Source organism: Centruroides sculpturatus, unplaced genomic scaffold, assembly GCF_000671375.1.
Source record: "Centruroides sculpturatus isolate CEXI.00-Female unplaced genomic scaffold, Cexi_2.0 scaffold523, whole genome shotgun sequence".
Lineage (NCBI taxonomy): Eukaryota > Metazoa > Arthropoda > Arachnida > Scorpiones > Buthidae > Centruroides > Centruroides sculpturatus.
This window is the reverse complement of record NW_019384774.1, coordinates 66,192-76,983: the sequence shown is the minus strand read 5'-3', so window position 1 is coordinate 76,983 and position 10,792 is coordinate 66,192. Positions and strand designations below refer to the sequence as shown.

At 26.8% G+C, this 10,792-nt stretch overlaps 1 protein-coding gene across 3 annotated transcripts in view; it reads left to right on the top strand.

The window, feature by feature from the left end:
- LOC111629049 (DNA repair protein XRCC4-like) overlaps nucleotides 1-10,641 on the top strand; it is a 15,305-nt gene extending 4,664 nt beyond the window's left edge. Inside the window, exons 2-3 of one of the 3 annotated variants that reach the window (XM_023372917.1) lie at nucleotides 4,056-4,980; nucleotides 7,796-8,361. In XM_023372917.1, coding sequence (XP_023228685.1) covers nucleotides 4,056-4,693 — 638 coding nt within the window. In that variant the 3' untranslated portion in view covers nucleotides 4,694-4,980; nucleotides 7,796-8,361. Of the gene's footprint in view, nucleotides 1-4,055; nucleotides 4,981-7,795; nucleotides 8,362-9,185 lie in introns of those variants that run through there. The other 2 variants (XM_023372915.1, XM_023372916.1) reach the window with 2 other exon arrangements.
- The last annotated feature ends 151 nt before the right edge of the window (nucleotides 10,642-10,792 follow it).

Here is a 10,792-nt window from a genome sequence, read left to right as displayed (position 1 = left end):
TTTTTTTGCTCGTTCATTCATTTGACCTGAATATCTGTGGACACGCACAGAACGAAAAATTAGATTTTGCCCCACAGTAACGACGTTCGTGAAAGTATTTAAAAATCATTTATAAAGAAAGATTAAAACAATATAAAGAAATTTTTTTTAAAAAATCTATTAAATTTTTAATAGATTTGGCACAATATTCGGACCAATAATCACAATCGAAAAAATTTATTTATTTTTTTTATAGAAAATTTAATAACAATAATAACAGTAATATTAAGAAGAGAATATTGATCTTTAAAAGTTGTTTAAGTCGTCGTAAGAAAAAAAAAATCAATTTTCTCAAGAATAGAGATGAGAAAACAATAAAAAAGAATTTTTAAAATGCTATTTTTAGTCGATAGAGAAATTGTTTTTTCATTGTTTAAATGTTGCAACTACCAATTTAAAAAATATAAAGTCTTTTTTTTTTGTTTCTTTCTTTCCTTTGTTACTAGAAATATATTAAAAAATCTGTTTATTTTATATTAAATACGCCCTTTTTTTAAAGTGTTTTCCCACCATAAGTGAATTTATTTTCATTCCTTTTACGAAAATAAAACAATTTTAGAAGTTTTCAAAACTCTAACTACCAATTTTTTTTTTTTTTTTGTAAGTAGATAACCCATTCAGAAAGAAATCGAACCGTTTAACTGGTTCAAAAAAATCACCTGCACAACTGGAACAAAACGTAATAAAAATTAATTATTATTAATTTTTTTATAAATAAAATAAACGTGATTTAATATACATAAAATAATAATTAAATTAATTGATACATCAGCAAAATTTCAAAATCACTTGATGTTTCAGCAAAATTTTCTTGTGAAATTAATTGTTTCAAAGTGGAAGATTGTGTAATATTTACGTATAATATTTTTTTTTAAATAGGATTATTTTATATATTTATTAACTGTACGTCAGAAAAATATTGTGTGTCTGATGACTTAAAACCCACTTACGAAGGGATAAGTAGGTAGACAGAGAATTAGGTCTTGTAACTTCAGGCTACAATATCAAGGACGAAGGCTATGCGATTTTCTCATTCCAGACGAATATATATATATACTTTAAAATATATATATTATTTATAATATACAATAAAGAAACTTTAATTATAAAACTATTTAACATTCCAGACTTAATATCATTTAAAAAATTTTCATCAACTCCTATATATGTCTGGATACTTGAATGATAGCAGCTGTCCTCTTCTATACTACTTACACCTGCCAGGCAGACATTTTATTGTTGATGGCAGATGTTGCATTTCACACATTTCAAAATTTCCTCAGATCAACATTGGTTAGATAGAAAGTTAAAAATAAATAATATTAAAATATATATATATATATAATTAAAATTCTTAAATATATTTTTAATAATTAATTCGATTTATAAAACCTACCAAAGATAAGAAAAATTATCAATACATAAATGAATTACAGGAAGAAATAAAGAAATAAGAGAGCTATATATTTATTTTATTTAAAATATTCTAAAAAAAAAAAAAAAATAATCAATTTTTATTTATAAATATAAATATTTAAAACGTTAAAATATTCTTTTAAGTGTAACAAAATGGTTAATTTTTAATTGTTTGGAATGCAAATAAATTGTTATATTATTACGTTTCTTTAATGTTTATTATATAGATAATGGCACGTGCCGTTAAAAGTCACTTCAAATATGACGATATATATAACCAGGGGGATGTTGTTCAAGGTCGGACTGAAGCACCCAGACTTCTACAGCCTCCAGGGTGACGTTTAGCATATATAGCAATTGATCATCAAGGTCACGTGATTAGTTATTTTGTAATATTAAACACGTAAAAACAATACATTTATGTGTTAAAACAATAGCAAAGTATTCCATAATTAATATTTAATAATAAAAAAAAGGCATTAAATCTATTCCTGGAAACACACCTTTTCTGTCTGGTTGATTATCAATTTTTTTCTGGATTTTCCTGCACTTTTTTTTTTTAAATTGCCAATTTGGTGTAATAACTATTTATAATAGCAAATTGCAAGGTTATTTAACTTATACAGGAGTTTACCTCGTTCCGATCACGTGACTGCAAGGTCGTCTGGGATATAATCTCATTTCCTAGTCTGTGTATCCTCCTTCGATTGAATGGCCATAAACAGGATGGTTTTATGTAATTGAAGATGTATTTAATATGCTTAAATATGAATAAAATATTATTTGTTTTTTTTTTCATTACAGTTATTATTATTATTATTATTATTGTTTACTTTTTTTTTAACACGTTAAATTGCCGAACAAAGAAATCGAAGTTCGTCCATCAATAGGAGTCATTAAGTGGATAGCTCAGTGAGTAGTTGCGTGATGTGAATCCATCCCATCCACTAGAAAATGGGAATTTGGTCGTGAACTCGACTTTTTTTTTATGTTAGAATTTTCTTATTTTTTCCATCCAAGCGTGATGGTTTGTGTTCTGGTGCCTGAAATTGTCTTCCAAAACTTTTATCTGATTATATATATATACATATATACATTTATTAAGATTTTTTAAAAAAAAAATATAATTACACCTTGATTTAAATATAAAACTTACTTAATTTATTATTAAAAAAATATAGTTAAAATATTATTTAAAAAAATTCTTCCAAATAATGTTATAATTTTTGTTTATAATCGGTGTTTGACCTAGAATAGTGATAAACTTCACCCGACTAACAAAGAAGTAACAGAGACTCCCTACCACTTATCAGTAACTTCGTAGGAACACGTGTTCTGTGACACGTGTGTAGCTCGTGCTAGAAAACGAATCGTGATTGTGCAGATGTTCTTTCAATTGAAATTAATTAAAAATTATTACGTACCAATATGTGTCGATTTCATTTATTTTTATTCATTTATTTTTTTATTATTACTATTAATAATAATAGTAATAATAATAATAATAATAATAATAATAAAACGATTCAATTGAATAAATATTCATTCATTGAAATCGATTAAATTTACAATAATGAATATTTGTCAATTTCGTTCNGAAATGTGAAACTTGGATGGTTTTCCAATGTTTAATGTACAGTACATTACAATGTTCTTGGATAATAATTAACAATTAGAATAATTTAAAATGATAGCACACTTTTTGAAGACACTGTGTGTATGTGTGTGTGTGTATATATATATATATATATATATTACTGGGTAAGGAAAGCGATAAATTATTCACTACCTCTACTGTTACCATAAACAATTCTTTTCGGAATGGACGTTTATAGATCGGGTTCAGATGAGAGTTGCGGATATCCTGGGCCCACAATTTCCGTTCGTTCCTCTTTGCTGAATTTTTGGACACCTGCTCTTTACATTCCCTAACACAGAATCGAATGTATCACGAATTCCGACGTGTATCAATCAATTTTAATATTGAAAGTTGGCCGGAAAAATTCAATTTCATTGATGCAACCCAAGCGATTTTTTTGGTGTTTTTTTTCTTTCTTTCTTTAAGTTGTTTTTTCTGGATTGTAAAAAATACACAAATGTTTGATAGACTTTCTCTATCCACTCATAAATCGATATGTAAGGCAATAATGCGATTTTTGGGTATATATATTTTGCGAATTTTTTTTTGTTTTTTAAATTGATTTTTCTTTTCCAATTTTCTATTTTTAACGCATTACGGATCTTTCTTTCTGTCTTTTGGAACGTTGCCTAAAGTATTCCTTAGTAGAATGTAGTAAATTAAATGGAATTTTGTCGCAACATAATTCCGAAGGTGTTGATTCTGTATAAGCAAAGTTGTTTTCTTTCTAAACTCTGCCAAGATGGATTTTTTTAATGCGTTTTTTTATATCCCTCTTAGCATTCGATTCGTCTTAATCTTAGAAAATGAGTGAGCGATACAGGTGGACCGGGTTTCTATTTTGATCGACCGGGAAGTTAGCCATTCCTTACATACTTTAGGCTATAGAATTAATTTGTTTTTTTTTTATTGTGGATGGTGCAATTTTGATTTCTAATTGCTCGTTTTATGCACGTTGCAGGGCAGCAATGCGTCGGAAACGGCACCAAGAGGAAACAGTGCGAAGAGTTGGACACAGAAGAAGCTAAGAGAACTAAACTAGAAGAGAACGAATCTCTTCCTAGAAGGAGAGTACCATTGCTATGGAGTCCACGCATGAAGTGGAAGGACGAGAGACGAAAAGTATTAAAAATGTCAGTGAATAAATTAAGAAGAATCGACGATCCGGAAGCATACTTAAGACGTTCCGTTCTTATAAATAACACAGTTAGAAAACTTCAAATGGAGATACGTCAGGAGCGCAATAACCAGAATGCAATCATGCTCAAATCGAAAAACTGGGGTTTCGATCCTCAGCTACCCGATGACGAATATCCAAAAAATTCCAATCGTAATTTAGATAGCAACAAAGAGGATGTTTCGTGCGACGAGATATTCGGTGTACACGAAGAATTTTTGAGAATTAACCTACCAGATAGATGCCCCCTGACACCCGAAAGATCGAAAGGGAACAGGAACAGGTCCAGGAATCCCAGTGGAAGTAGTCAGTGTGCCACACAGTATAGGACCGTAAAGGACTTTTTAGTGAATGATTCCCATCAAGGAAACCATTTCGATAACGTAGTGTACCATAGCTTGTTGGCATCTTTAGAATCGTGACGTCTCTCGACGACGATCGTGTGTGAGTGCGTGAATGTGATACTGTATGGATTGTATTATTAATGACGATAACGATGATGACGATCTCACGATCGAGAAACAAAACAAACAAAAAAAAAATACAAATCAGATTTTTCTGATTTATATAATATACAATTTTTTTTTTCTGTTGTGTGTGAATTAAAAAAAGCAATATAAGGAAGTTCAGTGTTGATGACCCACATTGATATATAAACCACACGACACGTTTGGATGATTTTCTTAACATTGTTGGAATGCCTATTGAGGTAACGAATAGGCCTTAAATCCTTTCTAATTTGATTTATTTATTTCGTTTTATTTTTTTTAGGCAAACTAAAAAAAAATCAATCTCGACCGCTTTACTTAAAAAATTATAAATTCGCTGTCGTTTGGAGATGTTTATAAACATTCTAAACAACGTTTGGCTTACTTATTTATGTATATATCTATATATTCAGTTGGAAAGGATGGCTATACAGAAAGTAGTTCGTCCGGTACTTTGCCATATTTTAAACGACCTGACCTCGCTATTACGTGAGTCAGCCATTAGCCTGTAGCCTTCAACTGTTTTTTTCTCTCTCTCTGTCTCTTTCTCTCCTTTTTCTAAAATAAAAGAACTTAAAAATTTACAAAATATGAGCCAAAATAGTTAATTGATTAATTAAAACGTAAACGAAACTCTTAACGTCTTCGGAAAAATAGCCATTTTTCTATTTATTTACAAGGCTACGTACGTTAAGTGAAAAGTACAATATTTGTATACTTTAATTTATACACACGTCTCCGGTGCACTCCATGGCCTGACCTAACCAGCCTAGGTCACGTGATAGGCGGGTAAAAACCGGATTTTTAGATTCGGTAGCAATTGACGGGAACGGCTATAGCCCGGTGCAGATATGATAAGTTGTACACCTGCCCTTTAGGAGAAAGGGTGTGTTTAGGAAAAGTATTTAAACAATTAACAAATGAAGGGAAAAAATGGGCAAAAAAAAGGTAGAAATTAAGAAAAAAATATATATATATAATCAACTAAAAATTAAAACTTGTTGCACGTTTACTCCCCTCGAAACAGCTGTTCGTAATAAAATGATCAATTTCAAAATCCACGTGTCACATGTTAAAAAATAATAATAAAAAAACGCGTGCACGTAAAATTTCGAACGTTTTCCTATTAAAAAATAATAATAATAATAATTTATTCAAAGCTTAAACGTGTTTAAAATAAGTGAATATAGAAGTTTTATAAGTTTATGNAAAACGATTCAATTGAATAAATATTCATTCATTGAAATCGATTAAATTTACAATAATGAATATTTGTCAATTTCGTTCATTCATTTAATTTCGTTTACTATTAAATATGTCTTTTTCAACAATTATTAAGCGCTCTTACGATCTCACGTGATACTTGTCAATTTCGTTTTTCATTCATTAAAATTATGACTTTTATTAATGAATGCGTATTTTGTTTTTTCTTTACAAACAATTAAGCTCGTAAGTCGAACGTAAGTGATTAATTCTTATATACATCAGCTGTTTAAAATAAACAAATATAATAAGAATATTTTAAAAAATTATTATTAAAATCACGATTTTTATTAATTTGTAACGTAAACAATTTTTTATTCTTTATTATTATTTTTATTATTTTTAAACGTTTCTTTTTTACATTATTTTATATGATATTTGGGATTAAATTTCTAAATTTTCTATAAATAAATAAATTGTATACATATTTTATTTCCCTTCTTGTTTTAAATGCTACTAGTGATAGCTTATTTGATAATTACATTTTTTTTTTTCCTAAGTTAAATCTCTTACTAGACAGGTGCAGCGATCCCGACCGGTAAAAGACATTATTCTGTCATCGTTCCCACAATCCATTTGAACAATGTGGCAGCTGTTCACGAGTTTCTACTGTCTCACGTGATTTCCTGTTTTCATGTGTGAAAATATGGTTAAAATTAAGTTATTAAAAAGTTTACAGTTAAAAACATTCTCCTCCTTGACATAAATTTGAATGTTGATATATATATTTTTAACCGCTTTCTAAATATAGTAACACGTATTTACTCAAGAAAAATGAGAATGTTTACGCCGTTAGAAAATAAAATTTTTCAACGATTTAGTTAATAATCTACAAAATAATAATAATAATAAAGTTGAAATTCTTCTATCACGAATGTCATGCGATATTGCACGTAATCAATGATAAAAGCAATTACTTTTTGAACTTTAACATTGAACGATTACACATCTAAATTATCAATAAAAGACAGGGAAAAATATATATATATATATATTATTTATAAACATTTTTTCAAGTGAAATTTGTTTATTAAAAAAAATCAATTAGATCATAAAAAATATAAATGATTTATATCTATTGCAAAACATTTCTACGTCTAAAAATATAGATCTTAAATAACATTTCGTGACTTATAACGTCTGCTAGAGTGCTTTATTCTTTATAGTATCAATCTGGATAGTTTCTTTCAACTATTTTAGTATAAATAGTTCATTTCGAAACTTTTCTAGTATTATGTCCTTGAAAATTTCCAATATTAAAGCTATTATTTATCATGTATACTAGGAAATTCTTTAAGGAAAAAACCTTCTGAATATTTAATCAAACATTAATAAAATACGAATTAATATATATATATACTAACACACAGGACGATTTTAATAAAATTCGAGTAAATAAATCTTATTAAAAATTAAAAATTTTAATTAAACTAAAAACGTAATTAATTGTGATAAAAACGGATATTTAATTGTTTTAATAAAACGAAGACTTAAAAAGAAATAGAATAAATTAAATTGCAAATTAAAGTCGTTTCAATAGACAAGTAACAAATTGCATTTCTTAACAATATTACTTAGCAATAATTGATTTGTCTCTTAAATAAATGACCTTGAGCCCTTTCTGACAAAAATACCAAAAAAAAAAAAAAAAAATTAAAATTAAAGTAGCATTAATTAAATATATTACATTTGTAACAAAATGGTTAATTTTTAATTGTTTGGAATGCAAATAAATTGTTATATTATTACGTTTCTTTAATGTTTATTATATAGATAATGGCACGTGCCGTTAAAAGTCACTTCAAATATGACGATATATATAACCAGGGGGATGTTGTTCAAGGTCGGACTGAAGCACCCAGACTTCTACAGCCTCCAGGGTGACGTTTAGCATATATAGCAATTGATCATCAAGGTCACGTGATTAGTTATTTTGTAATATTAAACACGTAAAAACAATACATTTATGTGTTAAAACAATAGCAAAGTATTCCATAATTAATATTTAATAATAAAAAAAAGGCATTAAATCTATTCCTGGAAACACACCTTTTCTGTCTGGTTGATTATCAATTTTTTTCTGGATTTTCCTGCACTTTTTTTTTTTAAATTGCCAATTTGGTGTAATAACTATTTATAATAGCAAATTGCAAGGTTATTTAACTTATACAGGAGTTTACCTCGTTCCGATCACGTGACTGCAAGGTCGTCTGGGATATAATCTCATTTCCTAGTCTGTGTATCCTCCTTCGATTGAATGGCCATAAACAGGATGGTTTTATGTAATTGAAGATGTATTTAATATGCTTAAATATGAATAAAATTATTTGTTTTTTTTTTCATTACAGTTATTATTATTATTATTATTATTGTTTACTTTTTTTTTAACACGTTAAATTGCCGAACAAAGAAATCGAAGTTCGTCCATCAATAGGAGTCATTAAGTGNAAAAAAAAAAAAAAAAAAACATTATATAATTATAAACAAAATAAATCATTGATGATGGAAGATTATACATTAAAAGAATACTTTATTGCATAAAAAAAATATGCTTTAAAAAATTATAAAATAAATAAAATACGTGGATAATTTTTCACCGGTTAAAGGAATTTAATTTTATATTAAATTTAAGAAATTTAATATAAAAAATTGTATAATTATAATTTCAAATACTGTAACTCATTAAATGATGATGAAAAATCATTCATAAAAGAAAGAATAATTTCCTTTGATAAATGATTTTTCATCATCATTTCTATGCTGTAGGCACAGCAAAAGATATATTTCTTTTTATTTTCTGTTCATATTCTTAAATCAATTTTTGTTAGCTTTAGCTTCTACAGTTTAATATTTCAGTGTCGTGTTTCCAGTATAGAACTACTTACTTTAATGTATAAGAAATATTTAAATCAAGTATAAAATTTATTTCTTATATAAATAGACATATATTTTTTTTCTTAATGAATTTTAAATCGTAAATTATTAATTAATTAATAAGCGTGTATTATAATTAAATATAAATAAATTCGTATCTTATATTTTCAATGTATTATTATTAATATTAATTAAAAAGTAATAAAATGAAATTAAAGATAAATATTTTAAATAATTAAGAAAAAAAGAAAGAAAAAAAAAATAATGTAAAATAAATTTTTTCCTCTAGATGGCGCACTGAATTGAAAGGAAAATGGCGCTTCCTGGTTTAACACGTGACATGTAGGTTTTTAGGTTTTTAATCGTTTAAAATGATTGCTTTAACTAAAATTAACGTCGTCAGTTGTAAAGAGGATTATTATCTGTGTACTTTGTACGAACAAGAGAATAATCAGTTTCATATATTGCTAATTTCACTTGAAAGTGATCAATATTTTAAAGGGATTTTGGAGGAAGAATTTTTGAAAGAAAAAGCATTGAAGTTGAGAAAAACATATGAAAATTACTTAGAAGAAACTAAAAACGCCTTAAAGTTTATTAATTCCAGTTTAAAATTCATCTATGATATCAAGAAAAGTGGTGATGTTTATGTGTTTGAATGGAAGAAGTTAATTGAAGAAGAGGAAGTTAGAGTTCTCTTTGGTTCTGTAGTTCTTTCTGTTTCAGATGTAAAAGATGTTATGAAATATATATTAGAACTATTTGAAATAAATATAAAAAAACTGCAGAGTGAGGTGGTTCAGTTACAACAACAAGAAATGCAATTGATTAAAGATAAAAATGAAAGTATGGCTCTACTAGAAGAAACAGCAAAATGGAAAGAAAATTTAGAAAAAGAATTGTATTCTAAATTTATTTTAATATTAAATAGCAAAAAAGAAAAAATAAAGGAATTAAAATGTCAGCAGGAAGAAACAACAAGCAAGAATGATGATAATACAGGAAAATGTACAAAATCAACAAATGTAGACAATGAAAGTGAAAATGTTTCAGGTGAAGTTTCCAATGAAGAATTGGATACAGAATTAATTCCTAAAAGAAAAGGAAGATACGTAAGAAAAAATCAAACCTCCAGAGGTGCGAAGGCCGGATCGGCAAGTGGGTCGAGCCGATCGCGTGGCAAGTATCGTAAAATAGATGCCGCCAACAGTTACTTTGATGAGAAAGAATATGATTCAGACGATCTCTTTGATGAATTATGAAATATACAAAATGATTTTTAATATTTGTAAAAAAAATTCTGAAATGTTTTGATATTTATTATTTTGTTTCTTTATAATGAATGAATTAATTTGATATGTTATGTACTTTGTCAATATTTAGTAGGATTAGAGGAATCATTTTTATAAAAACTGTATATATAAGACATTCTTTTAAAGTTGTGTATTGAAATTTTCAACTATTCAGTGAATTATAAAATTTCTGTAAATTAGTAAGCCATTTAAAGGTTTAAATTGCATGTAATATACAATATATAAATTCATAAATTATTACAACAATATTTCATATTGTTATATATACTTATGTCAACATCATGATAAATTATGTAAATATGAATGCATTGGTACTTTTAAAGTATACTTATAAAAATTTTTTTCAGAAAAAAAATTTAGGATGAAAATTCTGGGACTGTTAATTATTATTTAAATATGAATTGTATTGTCTAATTTTATTATTTATGATTCGAATTTTATTATAAGTTATTTTTGTATTAATTTGAAAAGTATGTTGTAATGATTTTAGAGTTGTATTTTTTGTATAAAATTAATCAGTGAAATTTATTATTTAAAAATTCAGTATTTTAATAAAATTTAAATATAACAATTTTAATATGTG